This window comes from Triplophysa rosa, linkage group LG18, assembly GCF_024868665.1.
Source record: "Triplophysa rosa linkage group LG18, Trosa_1v2, whole genome shotgun sequence".
NCBI classification, from domain to species: domain Eukaryota; kingdom Metazoa; phylum Chordata; class Actinopteri; order Cypriniformes; family Nemacheilidae; genus Triplophysa; species Triplophysa rosa.
The window spans coordinates 16091358-16118979 of record NC_079907.1 but is presented as its reverse complement, the minus strand read 5'-3'; the positions used below and the strand labels follow the sequence as shown (position 1 = coordinate 16118979).

The 27622-nt window shown below is 37.3% G+C and overlaps 1 protein-coding gene across 2 annotated transcripts in view; it reads right to left on the bottom strand.

The window, feature by feature from the left end:
- Window positions 1-27622, bottom strand: part of LOC130569374 (growth arrest-specific protein 7-like) — a 66995-nt gene that overhangs the window by 13850 nt on the left and 25523 nt on the right. For both annotated transcript variants that reach the window (XM_057358990.1, XM_057358989.1), the window contains 5 exons: window positions 16359-16436; window positions 12006-12091; window positions 9689-9742; window positions 2527-2616; window positions 2181-2296 (listed from right to left, as the gene is read on the bottom strand). In XM_057358990.1, coding sequence (XP_057214973.1) covers window positions 2181-2296; window positions 2527-2616; window positions 9689-9742; window positions 12006-12091; window positions 16359-16436 — 424 coding nt within the window. The remainder of the gene's footprint in view (window positions 1-2180; window positions 2297-2526; window positions 2617-9688; window positions 9743-12005; window positions 12092-16358; window positions 16437-27622) is intronic.

Here is a 27622-nt window from a genome sequence, read left to right as displayed (position 1 = left end):
AAATCTGCTCGTAAAAGATGTCTTAAAAACGCAGACCAAGAGCATGGCAAAGCATCCCGACCCATTCAAGAATTTAAAGAACAACAGGTATGTGCTTGATAACATTATTAGCCTTCAAATATAGGCTACTGTAAAGAGGGTTGCACATGAGACGCAATGCACCACGGCGCATCCCATCTAAAACCAAGGTTATTTTAGTTTACTAAACTAAACTTCGAAAATGCTTCTGTTCATTAAAATAAAATAAAATATTGACCTAAAAATTATCGGAAAAACTTAAACTAAATGAAAAATTGTAATGTTGCCTAAAAATAAACTGAAATAAGTTTAAAGCACTAAAATTATAATAATAAACAAAAACTAAAATAAAAATGTATTAATCTTGTATAGCATTTACATACATTTGCATTTATTCATTTGGCAGAAGCTTTTATCCAAAAATAAATCCTTATTTTTACGTTATTTTTATTAAACAATATGTGGTATATGAATATTATTTAATGAATAGGCTCTACATCACTAAACTTGTAAACTAACGGTACTGTTTAGTGTTGACAAAATATTTATATGCTCTCCTACTTGTAAGTCGCTTTGGATAAAAGCGTCTGCCAAATGAATAAATGTAAAATGTAAATGTAAATCTCACATTGGTAAATCCGTTATTGTTGTTCTGTGTCTGTTATTAATGTGGTAGAATTGAGTAACAAATAAGGCTTTTTGTATTAATGCGCTGTTTTTTTCCGTTATTCCCAAAACAGATAAATATATCTTGCAGTTTCTATGATGAAGTTTATTCGTACAAAAAATACGATTTTGACTAATTACATGTATTTATGTGTGTGGCGCTCTGTGGTGCGACAGAGTTTTGAAAGTCCGGAGATGTAGCGGAGCACCACCACCAGACGCGTGCACCGTCATAGAAAACAATAAAGTTTATTTGTTAACTACATTATTAGCATGACTAAAAATACTTTGACTCATCTTGGTTGAGATAATACAACTGTTATCAAACAAATTTGAAAAAATTGTCTTTGCTCACCATTTCTTTACAGGTATAGGCCCTATTCACTGCATTATGCTTTTTCCTCAAAAATAGAATTGTTCTTAAAAAATTATTCTAATGTTACAGTAAGCAGATTACATATACTGGATAACTATACTGAGATAAATTTGTTGATACGGCACAGCGATTAACAAGAAAAAATGTAAACGGCACGCCATGTCAAAAAGGTTGCTGACCCCTGGTATCAACCAATGCAAGTGAATGGGGGCCAGTTAACAACATCCTTCAAAATATCTTATTTTGTGTTCTGCGGAACAGAGAAAGTCATACAGGTTTGAAATGACAAGAGAGTGAGGGAATGATGACAGAATTTTATTTTTGGGTTAACTTTAAGCGAACTAAAATGTGCAAGGCTGTGCTTCACAGTCACAAGTAGATATATGAGACATTACGAGAAGTCATTTAAAGATGCTTCAGTGATGAGGCCAAAGCACAGATGTTGTGTCCTGACTTTTACACGCTAAGGTCATTTTCTTCCCAGACTGTGAGTGAAATGTTTTTCCTCAGGGATAATGGCACTTGGCGTGACCTCGTACTATTAGTATTGTAGTTTATTGAGGGTAAATCTGTTCAAACAAACCTAAGAAGTATTATGAAGATTAAAATGAAAAGCGAGCATGTTAAAATTACAATATACAGATTACAATATCTATCATAAAACACCTAGTCAGACATGGTTCATTTTCTTATTTCTGTAAACTAATACAGATATGAATGAAATGCAGGACATGAGCTTCAGGAAGTTGCATGTGCAACAATTGTTGTTTGTAGTCAAGGCAACAAGAATAACATTATCTTATTAAGACATTGAGCAACTTTTCTCTAGATCTTGCAAAAGCAATCAGAGTTGATCTGTGTATTTTTTAAGTTGTCAAAGTTGACAAGCTCTTTTTAATACTTCTTATTGGTTAAATATTTTCAAACTCCACAAACAAACATGGAGGGTGATAAATTGTAATGATTTATGAAAAAAATAAATTCCTGAAGATACAAGGATTCAGTCTGACAGTGCTGTCCACATCTTTCCTGGCGACACATCCCATAATCCCACTGATAACAGCAGGCTGCGTATATATTTTTAGAGAGAGCTGTTATGAGATGACAGTCTGAAGTTTACCTCTCCCGCACAAACTCCGCCATCTCTCTCTGCATCTGCTTTCCCTTCAGTTGTTTCTGCAGTAAGACCTCAAATCCTGAGATGGTGGCGTTTCCCTGTGGGTCCTTTTTGTCTGCCTGGATCAACAGACAAAACACAAAAGACCATTCATGTGCACAGGACCATGCTAAGATGCCAGATTTGTTCTGGAGAAGGATTGCTATGAACGTCAGACAAGAATTATAGATGGTTGATTAAAACTATTCTGTTATAGAAACGTCCGCTTTAACCCTGAGGAGGTGTTTGTGAGTTTTTTTAAATGATGCAACTTCACATCTTTGTGGTTTCTCAGCAAGTTTTTCCTTACCCAAAAATAATCACAGTAGCTCCACTCCTCTGGTTTGAGCAGCTGCTGTTCAGACATGTGCAGGGGAAGAGGGAACGTCACAGTGTTTATCTAAACCGAGAGAGAGAGAGAGAGAGAGAGAGAGAGAGAGAGAGAGAGAGAGAGAGAGAGAGAGAGAGAGCACAAATCAGCTCACAGCAGGATGTGGAAGAATAGTACAATGTAACCAGAAACTGCCAGAGAATGTCAACCCTCAAAAAGGGACATGAAGATTTACCCAACTTACTCAGAGTACAAATTAATTGTAAATGAGGTAAATGACAGAAAACGTGTTGAGAACATGTCATAATATTTAAACATTAAATATTTAACAAATTATTTACCATTTGTATCACTTTCATGTAAGTCTAGATGCATGTCCTATTGCATACACTAAGGCAGGAGCAAGAGGGAGTGATTCTCTTACACGGAAAAGATGATGTAACCAAATAGGCCACAATCACTAACACATAAGTCTCCACCCAAACCAGTAAATGATGACCATTAGCTTAATTCCAGTACAAAAATGGAAAACAGTCAACAATTCTAAAAGCACACAGCTATCTACAAGACAAAATATTATTTTAACGGAACAGTTCATCCAAAAATAAAAATGCTGTCATCATTTACTCACCCTTGAGTAGTTCCAAATCTGTATAAAACAGTTGTTGGCCACCACTGACTACCATAGTACAATTTTTTTTAATTAATTTCTTTGTTCTGTTGAACTCAAAAGAAGATATTTTGAAGAATGTAGGAAAGCAAACAGATCTGGGGCACTCTTGACTACCATTGTCATTTTTCCAACTATGGTAGTCAATGGTGGCCAAGAACTGTTTGGTTACAAGCATTCTTCCAAATATCTTTCTCTGTGTTCATCAGAACAAAGAAATGTATACAGATTTGAACCAACTCGAGGGTGGGTAAATGATGACAGAATTTTTATTTTGGGATGAACAGTCCCTTTAACAATTTTTAGCATCTGTGTTAGGACACATTTCTGAGTAAAACAGTTATATTCAGGCCAAATCAAAAAGCATGGACAGGACTTGACGGGTTTGTTGACATGAGAGAAAATGATTTTATTTAGACAGTATATTCTTTGGAATAATGTGCATTAATGCACATTAATGCATTGCACACTAATTCCAAGGAAAATATTTTGGGTCTATTTCACATGAAAGTGAGCTGCAAAATGACCTAAATATCAAGAATTGTTTGTTATTTTCAAAACTTTTGTCAAATATACTATGAATTTCAGTTTTTAATGTGAAAACCTATAACCTTTAGACAGCTAGGCCAATACACTTCATGTTATTTTAACGGAGGTTCGATGTGTGCGATCTGTCTCTGTGCTGTAAACAGACTAAATAAGCAGTGACCGTTCAGGCAACAGTCTTTCAGAAAAACATCTGTTTAGCAATTAGAACACAGCACGGAGCCAAGCCAGCTGCTTCTGGACTGTAAACAAATGAAAACATGAAGCCGCCTATATTCAGTCACTGTGACTAACTATGTGCTACTTAAATATTTGAGGCTTCTTACAGTTTACACCAACTTATAAGCATCGTATTAGTGTATTTTTCCTTTTGGACTTTTTTAAATAGCCCATACTTGTAACCCCTGCGACACTGTGTGTGTTCCACATGTTCCTGTGTCAACATATTGTTGGTCCTGGAACAACATTCCTGACAGCCAATCAGATTTTAGGGTTAATGTTAGCATCAGGTTAAAGGGATACTCCGCCCAAAAATAAACATTCTGTCATGAATTACTCAACCTCAAGTCGTTCCAAACCTGCATAAATTTCTTTGCTCTGTTGAACACAAATAAATATATTTGGAAGAATGTAGCAACTGAGATTTCTGGTGTAGTCAAAGGTGCCCCAGAACTGTTTGTTTTCCTAAATTCTTCAAAATATCTTCTTTTGGTGTTTAACAGAACTAAAAAGATACAATATTGTTTTCTACTATGGCAGTCAGTGGTGCCCCAGAAATCTCAGTTGATAACATTCATCCAAATGTCTTTCTTTGTGTTCAACAGAATTTATAAAGGTTTTGAACAACGTCATGACAGAATTGTTTTTGGGTGGACTATCCCTTTAAAGACTGTGTTACACCATTCTTTTTCTCTTTTCATTCAATTTAATATTTTCCTCTTCTTTAAGGGGTAGGCTAAAATTATGGAACACTATTTTAAATGCAAAACTGTATAAGGTGTTATGATTTTTTTGCAGAAAGTATATCTTGAAATAATTTATTTTTGTTAAATATTTTTTCTTTTAATTCTGAATATTGTTATGTTTTATAATGAAACAGAATATGAATAACTCAAAAATATATTTTCTGAAACAATTAATTCTGTTACACAATTTTGCTGCCCAGGTAAATTGACTAAATAAACAAAACAATTGATTATGAACATACATGTTTTTTAATAAATTACAACATTTTTTTATTCTTTTGTACAAACCCGATTCCAAAAAAGTTGGGACACTGTACAAATTGTGAATAAAAACAGAATGCAATGATGTGGAAGTTTCAAATTTCAATATTTTATTCAGAATACAACATATATCATCTATCAAATGTTTAAACTGAGAGAATGTATCATTTTAAGGGAAAAATAAGTTGATTTTAAATTTCATGGCATCAACACATCTCAAAAAAGTTGGGACAAGGCCATGTTTACCACTGTGTGGCATCCCCTCTTCTTTTTATAACAGTCTGCAAACGTCTGGGGACTGAGGAGACAAGTTGCTCAAGTTTAGGAATAGGAATGTTGTCCCATTCTTGTCTAATACAGGCTTCTAGTTGCTCGACTGTCTTAGGTCTTCTTTGTCGCATCTTCCTCTTTATGATGCGCCAAATGTTTTCTATGGGTGAAAGATCTGGACTGCAGGCTGGCCATTTCAGTACCCGGATCCTTCTTCTACGCAGCCGTGATGTTGTAATTGATGCAGTATGTGGTCTGGCATTGTCATGTTGGAAAATGCAAGGTCTTCCCTGAAAGAGACGACGTCTGGATGGGAGCATATGTTGTTCTAGAACTTGGATATACCTTTCAGCATTGATGGTGCCTTTCCAGATGTGTAAGCTGCCCATGCCACACGCACTCATGCAACCCCATACCATCAGAGATGCAGGCTTCTGAACTGAGCGCTGATAACAACTTGGGTTGTCCTTGTCCTCTTTAGTCCGGATGACATGGCGTCCCAGTTTTCCAAAAAGAACTTCAAATTTTGATTCGTCTGACCACAGAACAGTTTTCCACTTTGCCACAGTCCATTTTAAATGAGCCTTGGCCCAGAGAAAACGCCTGCGCTTCTGGATCATGTTTAGATATGGCTTCTTTTTTGACCTATAGAGTTTTAGCCGGCAACGGCGAATGGCACGGTGGATTGTGTTCACCGACAATGTTTTCTGGAAGTATTCCTGAGCCCATGTTGTGATTTCCATTACAGTAGCATTCCTGTATGTGATGCAGTGCCGTCTAAGCGCCCGAAGATCATGGGCATCCAGTATGGTTTTCCGGCCTTGACCCTTACGCACAGAGATTGTTCCAGATTCTCTGAATCTTTGGATGATATTATGCACTGTAGATGATGATAACTTCAAACTCTTTGCAATTTTTCTCTGAGAAACTCCTTTCTGATATTGCTCCACTATTTTTCGCCGCAGCATTGGGGGAATTGGTGATCCTCTGCCCATCTTGACTTCTGAGAGACACTGCCACTCTGAGAGGCTCTTTTTATACCCAATCATGTTGCCAATTGACCTAATAAGTTGCAAATTGGTCCTCCAGCTGTTCCTTATATGTACATTTAACTTTTCCGGCCTCTTATTGCTACCTGTCCCAACTTTTTTGGAATGTGTAGCTCTCATGAAATCCAAAATGAGCCAATATTTGGCATGACATTTCAAAATGTCTCACTTTCAACATTTGATATGTTATCTATATTCTATTGTGAATAAAATATAAGTTTATGAGATTCGTAAATTATTGCATTCCTTTTTTATTCACAATTTGTACAGTGTCCCAACTTTTTTGGAATCGGGTTTGTAATATTTTCCAGTTGTGTTTTCTAAAGCACAAAGAAGACATTTTACTTAGCAAGTAAAAATATCCATGTGCAATGAGGGCTGACATTGCCACCTGCTAGACTAGAGGACTCTATCATGCTGACTTGTGGACTGGTGGAAAAGAAAAAAACTTTCCTTTCACTTTGAATGTGCCGTCAGCAATGCTCAAAAGATGTTGCCTAATAATCAGCCCAGCATTTACACTCTGCCAAATGAGGAAATGCCACAAGAATTGGCCACATTTTGCAACTACTGTCTCACTTCTGGTTTGTGATGTTCCTCAACTTCTATAACTGGACTTTTCTGAATACACAACACAACGTGCATTAATTTGTTTCACAATGATTAGAAGTTCCTCAGGATTAACACACTAATTATTCTGTGAAACAGACCTATATTACAGTGACACGTTGTGCTTGGACAGATGTTGGAGTTGGTCAGGCTGAAGATGGATAGTATGAAAAGTTTGCGACAACGAGATGTGTTTCTGATGACACACAGATAAAAGGGGAGAGCTGATGAAGCAAACACAGGCTCACTGTGACCAGAAGTCTGCGTCATTGTCGGCACGATGGGAACAATCAGCTCTCCATTTCAGCACACCTCAAAGCAACGCGAAAGGAAGTTGTCTCTTGTGGGAATGTGTGATTAAATGATTTAGGCTTTGAGAATCCCTACAGATTGAACTAGCCTGCAAATTTAGATTTGCTATAGCTATCCCTTGCATTCACATTAACCATAGTTTGGCATGGGGAAATTTGCTGGAGATGCAGAGATGTTTAAAGCATAAATAACAATATAAAATCCCCATCCAGCACTTAGCTGTTATTCACTTTAGCTGGCAGTCCTGCCACTGTTGAATTGTGTTGTGCCCCCTTACTAACCCTTGTTGGAAGTATCCTTTGTGTGTTGGAAGAACTTCTTAAGCGTACATGAAAGGATCTGACAGTAGGCACGGGCCAGTTAATACTCTCTTTTGTCTGCTAGTCAGTCAGTCTTGAGTGGAATGTGTTGCTGAAAGGCAGAAGAAGAACAGAAAGCTAACGATAATCCAGGAGGGAGCTGGGGAGGGGGCGATGGTGATGATATTTGACTCATGAAGCTTTGCTGCTCTGAGACGGATTCATGTTGAAAAGACCGGAACCAGCACGTGTTGTTTTTGGATGCTGGTCCCGAGCAAGAAATAAAGGTGTGCTGGTGTTAACTTGCTTAGCTAACAAGTCTTCCTTGGGTAACCAACTTTATAAGAGAGCCCATGCTGACTAACTCGAGGAACCCTCATGTCTACTTCTAATATAATGATTTCAGGACAGTTTCCCCAAAAGATGTGCTTACTGACAAGGCCAAGGAAGGTCTAAAATAAACACTTTTACCTGAAGATGAACATATTTCTTTATTTTCTGTTTTTATCTTAATGAAGAGACCCAAAATACACTCTTTAAAAAAATGGTACATTGCGTTGCCATAAGACCCATTTTTGGCTCTCCAAAGAACCACTGACTCAAAAGTCCTCATAAGAACCATTTCTTTCTTTTTTAAAGTCTAACACCCTGTCTACACCGGACGTGACCGGCACGACACGACACACAGCTTGTTCTAATGAGTTTCTGTTGTCTTTTGTCGTGTTGCATCGCGCTGGTCGTGTCCGGTGTAGACACGGTGTAAAGAACATTTTTCAACTGTTAAACAGAAACGTTTTTATGGAACCATTCAGCCAAAAATGGTTCAAAAGCATTGTTAAATTATGTATACTTATGATCATTAAAGGGACAGTTCACCCAAAAATGAAAATTATGTCATGATTTACTCACTCTCTTGTTGTTCCAAACCTATATACATTTCTCTGTTTGGTTGAACACAGAGAAAGATATTTGGACGAATGCTTGTAACCAAAAAGTTCTTGAACCCCATACCATAGTAGTAAAAATGACAATGGTAGTCAAATGTGCCCCAGAACTGTTTGCTGTCCTACATTCTTCAAAATATCTTCTTTTGTGTTCATCAGAACAAAGACATTCATACAGATTTGGAACAACTCGAAGATTTTTACTTTTGGGTGAACTATCTCTTTAAAACAACACGCTAAAACAACAAATCTTTTGCACAGTACTGTATGTTGATTGTGCAGTTAGTGAAAGTAATGTCCTTGACTATGTATTTGACTGTAACGGTTAGCCTTTTCATTGCTATCTTATGTGTATACTACCTGATAACTTTTGTGAATAATCCTTTGTGACTGTGAGTCTGGATAATAGCATTCTTTTCAGGTTTTGCAATAATATAATAGAGTTTGATCCTCTCACTGTTTATTTTATGAGCTCATCAGATTTATTACGTTGATGACTTAACTGATCTTCTTCAGGAATTCATTGCCATAACACTGCATCTTACAGACAAACCTGATAAACTGCAAATTGATCAACTTTAACTTTCTGCCCTACGGTACAACACCCTCACCTAAACAGCAACTTTCTGCTTATTAAAGCTGTTCTGGAAGATTAATATTCCCCCGCGTAATGTAAATACATCTGCATGGATTGCTCATCAATAAAACACCCTTAAATGTCTCATAACAGTCTAATTATACTCATAACATCAAACCCTATTGACTTTAACATTGGCGAGCAGTCAAGCGGTATATTTGCTCAGAGAGCACTAAACGTCTCACTTGCAATGTGCCTTTCCTATTGCAACATTCATTAATCGATGGCACTGCCCCTGTTGCCATGGTAACGTCTCTGTTTTCCTCTCCACGCTGTGGCTCTGTTGAACACAGCTCTGAAGAGACGGCAGAAATAAAAGAAACTACTTGCGGTGCGCTATTAAGTCATTGCTTAGACCCTATCAGAACTCAAAGCCTCTCTTTCATCCCACAGGATGTTATTTCATCATTAATCTATAATGCCATCACCAAGTGCATGATGCACAGGTATCAGTTTCTGCTACAACAAAGGTCTCTGTTTGTCTTGCGCAACATAGACTGCAACCACGATAATGTCCTTAGATTGGAGTGAAATGTGGACTTGTGTGTTGCTGCTGCTGTGTGTTTTTCTTGTACTCACAGTTAGTGTGGATTCCCGCTCCAGCTTTCTGGTGGGTGTTGGAGATACAGGACTCTGAGGAAAAACAAAAAACCCAGTGTCAAATCTCCGCTCCGTGTCAGACATGATGTCTGTGTTGTCGGTGTTACGATGCGGCTCCCGCTGTTGTAGTTGTTGTTGCTTGAGTTTTGGGAGGGGGTGCTGCATATGTTTGTTTGTGTGATGTGAGTTGCTACACTGTATAAATTGTCATCCCCACCCTGAGGTATTCGGGGATGAAGGAAGGAAAAGAGAGTGGGTGGGTAGAAAGCCGAAAGACAAGCAATGTATGCTGTTTTTAAATGTTCGTGCTGGGAGCTTAAAAGTGGATGTCATACTATGAGAATACATTTGTATCGACAGCGCTGTAGAAAATGGTCACTATAGGTGTGAAGTGTGTGAAGGTTTTGTGTTATTATATTGGATTATTCAAATGCTTTGTAAAACATTCTACAATTGACTAATTCGCTTCAGAAACCAAATTCCAAACTTAACATTAAGTTATTTTACGAGGTAAATTCACAAGATGTGAGTAGTACAATTCTTACACTAAATTTACATTTATTTAGGCAGATGCTTTTATCCAAAGTGACTTACAAATAAGAGTGCATAAAACATTTTGTCTAATTATAAACTTAACCAAAGTCCATTTACGGAAGTCGTGGCACTCGGCGGCCATGTTTGCAATGCCTATGGTTACATCATAGGAAGCCCACAGTCTTATCTACTTGAATTGGGGAAGGCAGATATTTTTAAAATAGCTGGCATAAATCACAATTGAACAGCATATGTCCTATCAATAATAAAACCTTACATGAACTGTGCCATAACTTTGGTTTGCTAAGCTTAAATTGGTCTAAAAATGACCTTTTTTGAGGTTGCTTCATCTATTGTGCATGCGCACAGGCTGGCAAGCGCCTCACGAGAGCCCCGCCCCAGGGAATCGTCAGTCAAAACTGATTGACGAATGGCTCGTTTTACTGGAAGGCGGGACTTCCTTCGCTAGAGCAGCCATATAAAGTGTTGCATTCCTCCCCATTCATTGTGATGGCAGTGGCGCATCTTGTTAATATTAATATATTTGACTTAACATCAAAAGTGAAAGCAGATGGCACTAAAACGAACAAATGAGATCGTAAAAATTCTAATAAAACGGTTACTTTTCGATTCTAATTGGTCAATAGCTGTCACTGTGCTTTATTCACGATACGACACAGCTATGATGACCACTTCACCTAATGTTTCTATGTATCGCTACACACCCTTAGCAACGTAAAAAAATAATTCTGTTGATCTTGACACCGTGTCTACACCGGACGCGACCAGCAGGACAAAAGACATTAGAAACGCATTAGAACCTATTATGATTTAAAATTTGTCCACTCTCGATCGTGTGTCGTGTCGTGCCGGTTGCATTCATTGTAGACAACGTGTTAAGAGTCGATCAGGGACTATTTTTTCTAGCGCAAAGAAGGCTTTAAGTATTGTATTTCATGGAAGTTGCATTGATACACATTTTTCAGCTTTAATATTTGTATTGTGTGATAACTGTTTTCTATAAACAATAAGGTACTTGAAGCTAGTGCTTTATCATGAATAAGTCACAACTGAAGGGGTTGCAGGCACTTCGCTTCGCGCCTTCAGCCGTGACATATTCACAATGTCATACCTTATTGACTACATACGAATGGGCTAGTTGCACAAGATGGCGGCGGTGAGCTTTTGCGACGACCAGGGTCAGCAGACTAATTCCGATCGTATAACACTATTGAGTTGTTTTGGGTTAACTAAGTGCTCAGAAATGTAAAGAGGATCTGTCATATCGCTGATATATTACTTTCCCATATTTGCCGACCAAAAATCCTCCTTTTCCCATAGAGAGTTATACGACCAGAAATTAGTCTGCCGACCCTGGCATCTCAAAAGCTCACCGACGCCATCTTGTGCAACTAGCGAATTAGCCACCTCATAAAATAACCAGCGTTGTTGTTGGTGACCTTGTATTGTGCCAATGCCAACAAAATGTAATTTAAACAAAATATCAAAATGCATTAAAGTGACTGTGTGCACTAACAAAATGAATAAAATAGTAATTAAATGACAGAATTAGACACAATAACTGAATCTTCACTCAATAATGTCCTATGACCTAAAATTAAATTCAGGAGCTGTGGGTACTTATAGAAAGAAACTAAAGGTAAGAGCTACACATAAAATGGATTTCAAGCTCAACAAAGCATCTGCCTTGGCATTTTGATGCGACCAGCGGAAGAGACCACATCTGAGAGATCATCCATACCTGTTGTTCTGTGCTTGACTTTCGCATGAGCACATGTGACTGCTCAGACTGATGCAATGGGCTACCATTACCATGAAATCCATTCACTGTAAGAAAAAAACAGGAGTGATTATAATCTTATCCTCTTGAACTGATCTCAAAGTCATTTAACAAAGAAAACACATGATAATATGAAAACAATGCTCTGATTTTGTAACGTCAAACCTTAAACAACTCAACAGTGAATTGCTTTTGTTCACAGCTGTTTTTTGTTAGCTTCACAGGCCAAGCACCTATTTACTTTAAAGTTGCAATCCCTAACCTTTTTTGGTAAAAAAAAAATCTGGTATTGAGCAAGTATATAGTATGCTGGTTATGATTTTGCAAGAAATGTCAGTTTGACTTTTTTACTTCAACCCACAAAAGGTATGTAACGTGACCTGCAATATTATGTTTTAAACAGAGATGGCGCTATAGAGGCAAAGGTTAGAGATTGCAGCTTTAGTAATAAGACCAAAAGTCCTACAGGTTTGGAAGTACATGAAGTTAAAAGCAGGATTTACATTTTTAAAGGAATAGTTCACCTTCAAAATGAAAACTCTGTTATTATTTACATGCCCCCTTGTCATTTCAAACCTGTATGAGTTTCTTTCTTCTGCGGAATACAAAAGAAGATATTTTGAAAAATGTTGGTAACAAAAAAAACATTGATCCCCATTGACTTGCATTGGTTTTGTGTCCATAAAATAGACGTCAATGGGGACCAATGGTTTTTGATTACAACATTTTTCAAAATATCTTATGTGTTTTGCAGAAGAAAGAAAATCACAAAGGTTTCAAATGACAACAGGGTGAGTAAATGATGACAGAATTTTCATTTGGTGAACTATTCCTTTAACTATCCTTTTGAAACCCCAAGTCAGCAGACAAACGGCGACAATAGCAAGTAAAAAAAAATAATCGCAAAAATACACACAAAAAAAATCCAAAAAACATTACTACTCTATAATAATTTGGACAAAATATCTCATATTTCTTAGCACTCCAGACACTTTCACAGCCCCTCCCTGCTCTCGACATCTCGACAATGGCAAGTTAAAAAAAATATATATATATATATATATACAAAAAAAATCCAAAAAACATTACTACTCTATAATAATTTAGACAAAATATCTAATTTCTCATCACTTCAGACACTTTCACGGCCCCTCCATGCTCTCAGTCTAATTTTAAACACTTTATTTCTAGACCCGCAATAAAAGCCTATTCTAATTCTCTGAAAGTGATAACAAGCACCACTATTCTGCTCCATCGAGAGTGGGTAATTTGAAATGTCAGGCCAAAAAGCCCTTTGCTCAAACTTCTGACTCAGTCCTTATGCTCCCGAGAATCATTGTTAGTTATCGAACACTCAAACACTTATTTAAACTGATCTAAGAGGCATTTTAACCTTAAAAGGCTAATTTATTTTTACCTATCCACCAGGTACTTTTTTAATATTGTTTGTAATCATTCCAAATAACGAAGTTTTTAATCACACATGGCATAATAAACAGAAACGTATACCGTTTCCTTCCTCAGTCTGTGAAATGACACTCAATCTTTCTTGAGCCGGGGCTTAATTTCATTTACTGTAGACTGGGTCCTCTTTGTTCTCGTAGACATTAAAAAATGGTGATCGCCGGTGCAAATCAAATCAAGAAGAGCACTAAACACAGAATTATGAGGCTCAGAGCGGAGGCGATGACAGTAAATAATCTATTAGGGAGTATTTGTTGATCTAATGTCGAATCTAAGGCTGATCTGTGTTTTTGTATCTGACCATCACAATCCCTAGTAGCAAAAGGTACACGACACTGAGAAAAAACATTGCTTTATCATTTAGACCCAATTTCTGATCACCTAAAGTGATTTTAAGCAGTGGTGTACCACAAATCTGTGGGGGCCCCATAATGAGCACGCACTTACGTTCAGTATTTATTTATATTACTTATATTTCATTCATGGTATACTCTTCATTGTATACACCACTCAGTTGCAGGAGACTACAGTGCGTCTATAACAAGCCAGACTAGAGGTTGAAAGAATCAGTAAACAACATCTAACAGCGAAATAAATGAAAAGGATGCAACTTTGCTGCAAGGATCCAAGAATGGTGCTTTGTTCTAAAATACTTTGAAAAGACAGAAACTTGAAGAAAAGACAAACTTCTTGATAGTCACATCCAACCAGAAATGTCCTGTGTCAAGCGTGAATTATTACCTTGATTCAAAACAACAAAGCCCCTGCAGCTTTAACTCCTCTGTTTATATGTTATAACTGTGTTTATCTATGTTAACTTTATTAAGATTTATTTAAAGGGTTAGTTCACCCTAACGTGAAAATTTGGTCATTGTTCCTGTCATTACTTACTCACTCTTAACCAGTATGACTTTAATTGTTCTTCTGAACACAAAGAAAGATATTTGGAAGAATACTCGTAACCAGACAGTTTTGGGGCACTATTGACTATCAAAGTAGCAAAAAAACTACTGTGGTAGTCAGTGGGGCCCCAGAACAGTTGGTTTTCCATATTTTTCTAAATATGTTTAGTGTGTAACAGAAACAATACACTTAAATAGGTTTGGAACAACTTAAGTTGAGTGAGTAAATAATGACAGAATTTTTATTTTTGGGTGTACTGTCCCTTTAAGGAGGCAGCTTCATCAATACAGAATAAAGAATTGTAGAGAGTATATTTTAGGATTTATGATTTAAGCTTTTATCCGTCTATCCTGAAAATGACTGTGACGAGGGAGGCGTGACGAGAGCCGTGGGAGGAGCAAGTGAGGCCGGTGATGCGATTGATAATGAGCGTCAGCTGGGCGCCACCGGCCTCGTATCTCCCACGGAGGAGATCGGAAGCATAAAAGGCAGAGCGGCAGGAGCATACGGTGAGAGAGGACCTGGCCCAGACATTAGTTAAGTTTTGTTTATGTTTGTGTTGCCGGCAGTCATCCGCGAGGGACTGCCGTCTTGTTACTTTTGTATTTTTGGTGTATTTATTTTTGATTAAATGTTTTTAATGTTCGCCGGTTCCCGCCTCCTTCCTTCCATTTTATTGAGGCTTATTACAATGACTAATTACAGTATGTCTTGTAAGTAGTTTCTTTGCGACATTAAATGTGCTGCTGGCCCTCAGAAACCTTGCAACAGTTTTTTTTCATCCTTTATGTTTGTAACTGGGTTTTGCAAACATCTAAGCAATAAAAAGCATTAAAAAGTGCTTGTCAACTTTGACAACACATGTAATCATTTAAAAAGTATAGTTTTTTTTTTTCAGTTTCCTTAAAAATTTGGAGATACGAGGTTTCGGAAGGACAGCGATGATATGACTCCTTCTGTGTAACACAAAAGAAACACATGAGAAATATCTCCGTAGTTTTGTGTCCATACAATAGAAACCAATGGAGTCCAATGTTGTTTTGTTACCAACATTATTCAAAATATCTTCTCTTGTGTTCTGCACAAGAATGAAAGTAATTCAGGTTTAAAATTGCATGAGGATGGGTAAATTATGAAATTTACATTTTGTTGTGACTATTGTGGATATTCACTACTAGGGATGTAACGATTCACCGTGAGCCGGTTGAAAATCGGTTATTCTGAGTGACGATTCAAATCGGTTGAGGTGTGAACTGAATCGCAATACATTTTTTGAACAGCAGGGGCCGCTTTTTCACTGCAAATCTAAACGTGGACATGCTGATATTTCTTAAATGCAAAAAAATCCAAGTAAAGCTCAGACAGTATTAGTTTGTTTATATTAAAGAGACTTTTTCTATTATTAATTTGTTATAAAATTGCAGTTTAGTTTTGTTATTTGAAATAAAACATTATTTTATTATACAAAGAAACGTGAAGCATTTAAGAAATAATGCAAGGGAAGTTGTTCATTTCTAATTTGTTTCAACTCATTTTGTAAAAATAAATCGTGAGTAAATCGTGAATAAATCGCATCGTGAGATCAGAATCGTGACTCGCATCGCATCGTGAGCTGAGTGAATCGTTACATCCCTATTCACTGCTAGATACTAACACAAGACCATGTGGCTCCAGTGTTCCAAGCCACAGATAAAATAGAAAAACAGGAAATCTGTTTTCACAGGCCTCTGTGGAATTCAATGCACCCTGTAGCAGAGATAAAGCACCTCTGGTCAAAAACACTGTGAGAGAATGCTTTCCATTCTGTTTACACGTATCATCCATATCTTTTCATTTCCCCATTCATGCTGCCTCTGAGAGCTGCAGTGAAGTGAAGACATATCCATTCAATTTGAACATTAAATATTCAAAACGCTGTATACATACAGATTTCCAGAGCATTTTTACCTGTAGGTCCAGAGTTCTTATGTTTTATTGGAGTTTTGGGGGTTCCAGGAACGCTGGATGGCCTCTCCCATGTTGTTTCTGAAAAACAAAAGCACGAAAGCCATTTTCCGTTAATTACATCATCCGTCTTTTTCCTGTAGGGGAGAGCAGGGATAATTGTAGCGCTCAATAACTGTAACATCAGTAATAATTTAATGCACAATGCCCACTCTGTGATCATATGGGGTATGTGGTAGCACAATCCAATTCTTTTCCTTTTCCCAAAATAACCGTTTCAGTAACAATCGACATGGATGTTTAAAAAACAAGTTTTAAGTGAGTTAAGTACAAATGGGTTTGGGTTGTGATTTCGTTGTTTTGGATTTGAAACTGTAATTTTATTTACAATAAATCAAATCATTTACAGTAGCATTTTAAACCACTATCTCTGACAAAACATGTTTCTGCATGTTTCTGTGTGTTGTTTTTGAGCCAGGTTGTTAGCAATATTGAAACCACATGAAACCATGACAGCTGTTTCTGGGTCTGAAGATATGTCCAGTGCATGAGACATTAATATTAAAATATACAGGGTAGATTTGAAATGACTGTTGTAATTACTAATACTTTTGTGTACTTTGTAGTCCATTCTACATTTATCGTCCTGCTATAAAATACAAATGTAGATAATGTAGCAAGGTTCAATCTGTGTTGCATATGTTGCAAAATCCATATCCAACAAAAACTTACAAATTTGAAGTGTGCTGTAGATCAACAAGCTGCATGATTAAACCAGAGCTCAATGAAGACCTTCTCAAAAGCTTGGTTCTATTTTAAGACCAGCATTTTCATATGTTATGTTCAGTATTATGTTATATACTGAAAAGTCGCTAAAGACATCAGTTCATCTCAAATGACATGGAAGGGGGTCAAGTTCTGGCAGAGAGGCATTCAGTTTGGACATTGACATGGATGGAGAAGATATTCAGATATTACGAATATAAATACAATTTAATGAAAAAATAATTTTCATTGTTCAAGGATTTTAATATATTTCTTAATCCTGAGCAATGCTCATAATGTTTTCTTCTCATGAACATCAGTTCTGTTATAGTATCTTGAATGCATTTAATACCCCTGAATATAATTACTTTCTTTAAAGGTGCAATGAACTAGGACCACAATTTTAACACGTGCTTTTGTTATATAAGAGGGAATCGTATTCAAGCGAACATCCTGTAAGTGTCAGACCTGAAAACGCCCTTGTTACTGAAATAACAACTGCTAATGACACGAGGCTCAGTGAACGGCAGGTCCTGGAATGCACCTATCTATCATAGATAGGTTGAACACCGCCTCCACAGACGAATATCAACGCCTACTTCTTGCGCCCTTGCCCACTGGTTCACACATGACAGTACTGAACACAAGCTGCACGGAACCAGATAGAGCGAGTGTAAGCATCATGCCGTTAAAGATCGCAAAATATTGTGCAGTGCCTGGTTGTGGAAGAACACCGTCGCTGCATAACCTTCCTTCGGATTCCGACAGTAGGAATGCATGGTTGAAGTTCATTTTTAAAGATGTTCCAGCTCATGTGGGGAAAACATTGAGCGTTTGTTAGCTTCATTTCAACGTGGATTCCTTGAACAAGTCTTTGCGGAGAGACTAAAATTAAAAAGCAGTGCTGTGCCGTCAATATTGGATCCGATAGGAATGGCGCAGCAATCTTATGTGAGTAAAACATATTTGTACTATGCGTCACTATTGCTTTGTTAGAGATCGCTTGATATGCCCTGATAGTATTACCTGGGGACCTCTAGTCATTTGTAATAATTGTAATCGGCATCTCTGTGATTTGGCAGGCTCATATATCATTTTTCAAGGTTTTATCCACCGTTTGCGAATAATGGAGGCTGTTTTGAAGTGTTTTGATATTATTTCTGGTGCTGGGTCATTTTGGCTGGGAGTCTACCGTTTGTTTATTTATCATGAAAACTATAACATTTGAGACCCGCGATCGTGGTGATCTTCTGTCCGGTTCGCGGGTCTTAAATACTGACATGTACAGTCATATATCACTAAACACCAACTATAGGCTATACAAACTATATGCAAAGCCTTGCCATCACATCCGGGAAATAAGTTCGTAAATTTGAGTAAAATCAAGTTACGTAATGTTACATGTCTAACCAAATTCACAGAAGGCTCCAACTAAGTCAACTATGCAAGCTGCTATCCAACCATAGCATTGGACGTTTACTTCCAAGTCTTCTATGCGGCCCGCCCTTAAAAACTGAGCGTTTCTCCAGCCGGCCTCAAAACCAGGGTAGAAAATAGCCTATTACTTATTGATTTTGATGTTTTCGAATGTAAAAACCACGCGAACGTCGTAAGTAGACATCAGACAATAGTATAAAACAATAAAAACGGCCAGTTCACTGCACCTTTAATAATAACTATGCTTTAATCACTCAGTGGATCATATAGAGAATCTTGAAGTAAGTCATAAAACAGCTCGGCGGGCATCTAAGAGATTCATAGATGTATGCAACAGAAAAAACTGGTTACCAAGTTTCCAATGTGTTTCCAATCTGGCATGAACACTGTGGTTTGGACATTGTGAGCAGTGAATAATGGCCTACTTATTTGTTCTGAGTTCATCTTTAATTTACCACCATCTGTATTGTCTCATTGTGTCATTCTTCAAGCTACCGAAGTCGCGAGTGTTGAGTTAAACAATAAGAACACGTATTTTATCTTATCAGAATGTACTGTAGTAGAATTTGCAACAACCACCAGATCTTGTTTTATGCAAATTTGTGCCATCAATGATGATAATAAAAATCACTTGATTTGGATAAAAGCACCTAAATGTAATAATAAAATGAATTTGACAGTAGGTATTTATCTTCATTTATTTTTGATTTGTTTACATCCGTCTCGGCACTAGAAGCAATCTGTTAGATTATTCCTGTTGAAACTGATGTTTAAAGGTGCCCTTCCCCGTGATGCCAATTTTCAAACTTTACACTGCGTTCCAAATTATTATGCAAATTGGATTTAAGTGTCGTAAACATTTAATTTTATATTGTTCAATTAAACTTATGGATGGTATTGTGTCTCAGTGCTCTTTGGATCACTGAAATCAATCTCAGACACCTGTGATAAGTAGTTTGCCAGGTGAGCCCAATTAAAGGAAAACTACTTAAGAAGGACGTTCCACATTATTAAGCAGGCCACAGGTTTCAAGCAATATGGGAAAGAAAAAGGATCTGTCTGCTGCCGAAAAGCGTCAAATAGTGCAATGTCTTGGACAAGGTATGAAAACATTAGATATTTCACGAAAACTTAAGCGAGATCATCGTACTGTGAAGACATTTGTGGCTGATTCAGAGCACAGAAGGGTTCGTGCAGATAAAGGCAGAATGAGGAAGGTTTCTTCCAGACAAATTCATCGGATTAAGAGAGCAGCTGCAAAAATGCCATTGCAAAGCAGCAAACAGGTATTTGAAGCTGCTGGTGCCTCGGGAGTCCCGAAAACCTCAAGGTGTAGGATCCTCCAGATGCTTGCAGTTGTGCATAAACCTACTATTCGGCCACCCCTAACCAATGCTCACAAGCAGAAACGGTTGCAGTGGGCCCACACATACATGAAGACTAATTTTCAAACAGTCTTGTTTACTGATGAGTGCCGTGCAACCCTGGATGGTCCAGATGGATGGAGTAGTGGATGGTTGGTGGATGGCCACCATGTCCCAACAACGCTGCGACGTCAGCAAGGAGGTGGCGGAGTCATGTTTTGGGCTGGAATCATGGGGAGACAGCTGGTGGGCCCCTTTAGGGTCCCTGAAGGTGTGAAAATGAACTCTGCAAGGTATGTAGAGTTTCTGACTGAGCACTTTCTTCCATGGTACAAAAAGAAGAACCATGCCTTCCGTAGCAAAATCATCTTCATGCATGACAATGCACCATCTCATGCTGCAAAGAATACCTCTGTGTCATTGGCTGCTATGGGCATAAAAGGAGAGAAACTCATGGTGTGGCCACCATCCTCCCCTGACCTCAACCCTATTGAGAACCTTTGGAGCATCCTCAAGCGAAAGATCTATGATGGTGGGAGGCAGTTAGCATCAAAACAGCAGCTCTGGGAGGCTATTCTGACATCCTGCAAAGAAATTCAATCAGAAACTATCCAAAAACTCACAAGTTCAATGGATGCAAGAATTGTGAAGGTGATATCAAAGAAGGGGTCCTATGTTAACATGTAACTTGCCCTGTTAGGATGTTTTTGATTGAAATAGCTTTTGATTTCAGTAAATATGACCTCCTAATGCTGCAAATTCAACAAATGACCATTTTCAGTTTTTTACAACCTATGAAATGTTTTCAAACTCTGTTGTGCATAATAATTTGGAACAGTGCATTTTGAGTTTTTCATTTTTTAAATAAATACTGTTGTCAGTGGGAGGTTTGTTCAATAAAATTCCAAATGTACCCTAACTGTTGATTACTTGAAAATTATACTGACTGTCATTTGCATCGACAAATTAGGAAAACCAGAGAAAGATATCATTTGCATAATAATTTGGAACCCAGTGTAGTTAGTGTGTAATGTTGCTGTTAGAGCATAAACAACATCTGCAAAATGATAAAGCTCAAAGTTCAATGCCAAGCGAGATATTGTCTTTAGCAGTATTCACTTTTCATGGACTACAGAGAACGGCTGGAATCGGACTACAGCCCTTTACTTCCCGGGTAAATGATTTCCAAGTTTTTGAAAAACCTCCGCCCAAAATAATACGCCAAGAAAGGGGCAAGGCCTTCCTTAGAGAAGAGGAAGAGCTGCTGGAGTAGTGTTTGGTTATCAGAGATTGTAAACATTTGAATGAGCTGCACGCTTAATTACTTTCAATTTCATTACACGCCTACAGCTGGTAATAAGAATTCAGCAACACACATTCTATAACCAGCGGTCAAATAAAAGCTTCCATGACTTTAACATCAGCTGTGAAAGCTGTTCTGTGCATTACACTGATATTGTGTCTGTGCGCGCATACCTCTAAAACACTTCTATGAAACGTCATTTGAAGTCCTGCTTGCAAATGTCTCCTGGTCAATCTGCTTGTTTTATTATCCAACTCGGGTCCAATATAAAAAGGCAAAACTAACGCTTCTGTTATTAGTGTTAATATAACCGGTCTGACGCCATTCGGTCCGGTGTCATTTCCCTTGCCATAGTAGGAAAAAAATGTGATCTCTAACAAAGATTGACGTTTGCACATGCACTAGCAGACCTCTGTTACACTTTGATCGATCCGCATGTTTTTAACTGATGAAGTGAAGTTGACGCCATTGTTGCCGTTTATTGCTAAAAGCCAAAGCTTAATACATGAATGAATACATGTGCACTGAGAGGGGGACCGACCAATCACAACAGCCTGACAAGCGGAAGATCGCTGATATGGTATGGGTGGGACATCTTCAGACACACGCTCTAAGCGGGGAAACAATCATGACAGACTGGGTCAGCTTTACCAATCAGAGCGTTTCGGAAGGAGGGATTTATATATACCGGAAGAAATCCAGTCGTTTTGTTAGAAGAGGGACAGCGGTGAACAATAGACTAAAAATATGTGAAATATAAAGCGTTTTTTTTTATTAAAAACATGAACATCCACTGTTAAACACCCAAAAAAACATAATCAAAGCCTCAAAAACAGCAAAAGAATATTGATCTGATTTGGGGGAAAAAAACATGAAATAATTGCTTTACTTTATTTCTGTCTGGTATCATGTTGTGGACATATAATATAGCTAAGCTGATGCTTCTATGAAAATTTGTTCTATAAAGTGACGTGTCATTTTTGCAATATCTTCTTCTATCCAGCTTTTCATGCAGAACAACTTTAGCACCAGTATGTTCGACATAGCAACGCTGACTCAACCAATGCACTCTGAAGTGTTTCAACCCATAATTGGGTTAAATATGGACAAATCTAACCATTGGTTTAAATTGACTAAAGAAAATTCTAGGTTAATTTAAACCAATGGGTGGGGTTTGTCCAAACAACCAAGCATTTTTAGAGTGGGTTCGTCCAAACAACCAAGCATTTTTAGAGTGTGGGGTTAGTCTTTTTACGCCTGACCAACAGCTACTGTATGATTCCCTCCACCTAATTTATGCACATATTAGAACATTACATTAAAAACGCAAAAGCAGTTATATACATATTTTGTTTATAAAAGACCAACATTTTCTTTTCCGATTGCAAAAACTGCTGCCAGTTTACCAGGAATTTGCTCTCTTCGACTTGCTGAATGAAAACATTTTTTTACTCGCAAATGTTTCAATTACAAAACACCTTTCAGAATACAGTATCTAACTTCCATAATAACCAAAACAGTCTACCAAGAGCGACGGAAATTAGCTTTAGGCTTTAAAACATGCTTTTTGGGGGCGTTAAATAATTAGGCAAATACGAGTAAACAGACACATGTTAATAAATCATGTTGCGTTATGTATTGAAATACTTTCTTCCCATACATTTTGCGTCTGAAAGGGAAACTCCAACAATTGTCTATGCAATGAGGTCAGATGCAAATACAACTTTGTCCACCCTTTTCAGCGCTCATTTTACAATGGGCTAGATTTATGAATCACACAACGCGATTTACTGTCTTAAACCCTGCGCCAATTTGCGCTGCTCTTGGTAGCAAGAGCAGCTTGGTGTTTTTTAATGTGCGCCTGGTAGTTAATCACCCACAGAAATTTCCACTACCATCTGCACTTTTTTGAAATTGCGCTCTCTCTCGCTATTTTGCCCTGTGTATTAAATCTGGCCCTATGTGTCTTTAGTAAACCCTGACAGTAGTTTTTTACCAACCAAGAGCAAAGATAGGCCCTTTGTTATTTTAATACCCATGCAAACTTTTCTTTGTTTTTGTCTTTCTTCCTGAGCTTAGGGCTGGGCGATATGGCAAAAAAGTAAACTCAATAGTTTTTTTCTATATTGATCGATAACGATATTTATTTCGATATATATTTAATTAAAAAACTGTATTTAAAATAATCTATTTTAAATACAGTTTATTAACAAAAGTTAACCTTTAACCAGTTAAAATTCAATTAAATTAATGTTGCAACACAGAGGATATTAGGCCATGAACAACATGTACCAGTTCATTCAGTCTCATTTTGACTCATTAAGTAAAGGGAATGTTCATTCAGTACATTCAACCAATGAAAGGGCTCCGTTACTGTGTACATTCGAACGCTATTGGTCAGCACCTGCGCACATACATAACGCTGCAATAATGTCTTGTAGTGATGGGAAGTTCGGATCATTTTACTGACTGGGATCTTTGAGTCTCGTTCAGCAAAATGAACGAATCTTTTTTCGAGTCATATCGTTCATTTCGTTCATTTTAGCAAAATATAATTAAAATGTTACATGTTACTTTGCTAACACATCTACTACTTATGGAAACGTTGATCACATTACAAACAATACAAAACTATAATGCTATAAGAAACATAAAATATTAATTCATTGTTTACCTGGGTCTTTAGTCTATGATTAGCTCACCACACCTCTTATCTGACAAGTCCTCGGGTTTGACTCCTTCGTTCATCACGTGACAGCGTCGTAAGCTAAACCAATGCAGTCAGAGCCGGAAAGAGAATTGATTAGTTCACCTCTCGAGTCTTCGGGTTTGAATCGTTTGTTCTTCTTGAATTCCAGTACAGGACCCATAGAATGTTGCGCAATGCGCATGCGCGACTGAACGAATCACTCCCTAAGACGACTCGTTCTTCCCGAGTCACATTAAAGATTCGTTCGTTCAAGAACGACCCATCACTAATGTCTTGCTCGAGTAGTGGGATTCATTCAATACATTCAGTGAACCTTAGTCTTTCAAAAAGACATCTCACATAAACTGTAGTACATTTCTTTAATCATGCAAGCATCTTACATACAAAGTTAAATATTTTAATGTGCACACAAACTCACTTCATTACATCTCTAATCTGTACAGGGCAGCGCTGGTTTGTTTCATAAGCACCAGCTCATGTTAGCAGATATGTTTACGATGGATATAAAAACGTTTGTGCTTGAGTTTCGAAGTAACTCGCTTGAGTTTCGAAGTAACTCGCTTGCAACTGCGCCTCGAGTTTGTTTTGTTTAACCGGCGATTGCGGAAAAAAAATAAGACACTTGATAAACCGCGTGATGACAACTCGAGGTTAGTTTCACCTTTGTTTCTGCTTCCAGTAATGTTTTCCTACCGCAGTAAAGATAGTTTAGCGGTTTGACATTCGGACGTTTTTAAATTGTGAATCCGCATCGCGCTGCTGTATACATGAACACGTTATCTTATTTTGCACACCGTGATTTGTGAATTCATGTGAAGCGGTTTCCCCGCATGATATCCGCGTTTTATTTTTGCGACTTTTTTTTAAAACGCGTATAACTCACGAAACTGAAGACTTAAATACCTAAAAAGACCGTCATCTTGTCCAGTTTGATTTGTGAATTTTTTCACAGCAAAGTTTTTGTCTGTCAAATCATGTTAAGTTGTTAGATACGGAGGATGACAAATACACAGTCTTTACCATTGACAGCTACTTTCAGTGTACATGCACTCAAATTTCATGCCAATTTACTTGTTTACGCAGCCTAATTTGCGAAAACTTTCACAAACAAATTTCGTCTTTTTTATATAATCTTATACCTGTGTTTATTATGTCCTGTAATATTAACACTAACGGTTCGAGATATTATACATAATAAGCCTATAAATTAAACAAGACAAGTGAGTCATACAAGTAATGGTACCGTTGTGATTGGTGAATTGTTTCAGTGTTTTCATTGTTTCAATGTTGCTTTACTTAATATGGTTAATTTCACAAATGGCATTGCAATTTTGTCATGTTCTTATTCATAAAAAAGCTGCATAACTCTTATAAGTCACCATAAAAATGTTCACAAATTGACTTCACAACTTAATAATGGCCTCTTACTTAAGTCTTTTTGAGTTTAAAATGAATATTTAGATTTATAAAACATTTCACAGATCAGTATTTGCCCAAAAAACATTCCTTGAGTCCTTCAGGTTAAAGGAAATCAGTTTACAGGTTACGACAGTCCATCGCCACTCAACAAATGGCCTAAAATAGTGAAAAACACTCTCTTTACACTTAACTTCATTTGTGAAAACTTTCACAAATTGATTTGACTATTTCACATGGCCTTATGTGTATTTAAACTGCATATTAATCGTGATCTATGGCTTTAAAGGGACAGGACACCTACACAACTTAATAATGGCCTCTTACTTAAGTCTTTTTGAGTTTAAAATGACTATTTAGATTTGTGAAACATTTCACAGATCAGTATTTGCCCAAAAAACATTCCTTGAGTCCTTCAGGTTAAAGGAAATCAGTTTACAGGTTACGACAGTCCACCGTCACTCAACAAATGGCCTAAAATGGTAAAAAAAGACTAAACTTCTTTTTAGACTAAACTTAATTAGTGAAAACATTTCATTATTAATTTCATAATTTATTGTGAGATGTGGCTATAAAGGGGCAGGAGACCTATGAAACCTAAAAATTAATGAAGGAACAAAACAAGTTAAAAGGGAACATGAAATAACATCATACATCTCAAGGACTGACACAGACAATTAAAACACAAGGACTTGAATACACTGGGATAAACGAGAAGACAAGAAACACCTGGAAGACAACCAACATGAGGCCAATAATCAAAAAGACTAGGACAACAAAATGAAACAGGAAACAGGACATACTCAAAAACAAACTAAGAATCCAACTAACAATGAACATGAAACACAGGCTGGATCACAACAAGAACTACATGTACATATGCTTACTGTGTATTTATTATTATGTGTTATCCTATTATTATTATCATATATCATTATTTATTATTACTTACATATGTTTATTGTTATGTAGGCCTACATAAACCTTATGATCACAGTTATCACTGTAAATTATCTCAGGTTTACAAGAAAAATCTGCATCACATGACAGCCCATCATCATTTAACATATAGTGTTGGGTAAACACTCCTCCATTAAAACTTGTACTGACTGATTTTACTCTCTTAAATTCCATTGTAGCCTTTTTGGACTGTCAACAGTGTAAAATTAGACACCATCCATTAATTTTTACATAGTAAATTAATGTGTTTGATAAATTTGATATTTGATGTTCAAGTTTCAAGTTTGTTTTATTTCTAAAGCACATTTAAAAACAGCAACCAGGCTGACCAAAGTGCTGAACAGTATGGACAATAATATAAACATAGATCTATATACTGTATATGAAACCCTAAAACCATGACATTCAAACGCACAACTCATCACAATAAAACAAAACAGACAATGCATACAAGAGCAAAGTTCATACTAAATCAAATGCCAAGTCGAAATAGTACACCTTTAAAGAAGATTTAAAAGCGTGGACAGACTGTGCTGATCTGATATACGCAGGGAGGCCATTCCAGAGCCGGGGGCCAGCAATAGCAAATGCTCTTTCCCCCCTTTGCTTAAGCCGTGCTCTAGGGGTGGATAGAAGACCCTGAGCCCCAGACCTCAGAGATCGTGTTGGAATATAGGGATGGAGAAGCTCGGACAAATAACTCTGTGCCAGGTTGTGTAGTGATTTAAAAACATAAAGTAAAATATTAAACTCAATCCTAAAATGGATAGGCAGCCAATGCAGTGATCTTAAGATTGGAGTCACATGGTCTGACTTTCGTTTCCTTGCAATAAATTTTGCAGCCACATTTTGCACCAATTGAAGGCGATGGATAGAAGATTTGGACGCACCAAAGTAAAGGGAGTTACAATAATCCAGTCGGGATGTAATCAGTGCATGAACGGCAGTCTCAAGAGATTTAGTAGATAGAATAGGTTTAATCTTAGAAAGAAGACGCAATTGAAAAAAGCAAGAGCTGATCACTGCGTTTATTTGCCTGTCAAGGGTAAGGCTATGATCCCAAAAAACACCTAAGTTCTTGATGCATGGTAGAGAAAACGGAACTAGATAGTCCAGATCAATATTGTTGCCTCCACGATTACCAGGCGGACCAAAGACTGTAACCTCAGTTTCGGATTCATTTAAAAATAAAAAAATTTGGGAAAACCAAATTTTTACCTCATCCAAACAATCAAAAAGGGAGTTCCGTGTATCAGGATCACTGCGTTTTATGGGTAGATAAATTTGCGTATCATCCGCATAACAATGAAAT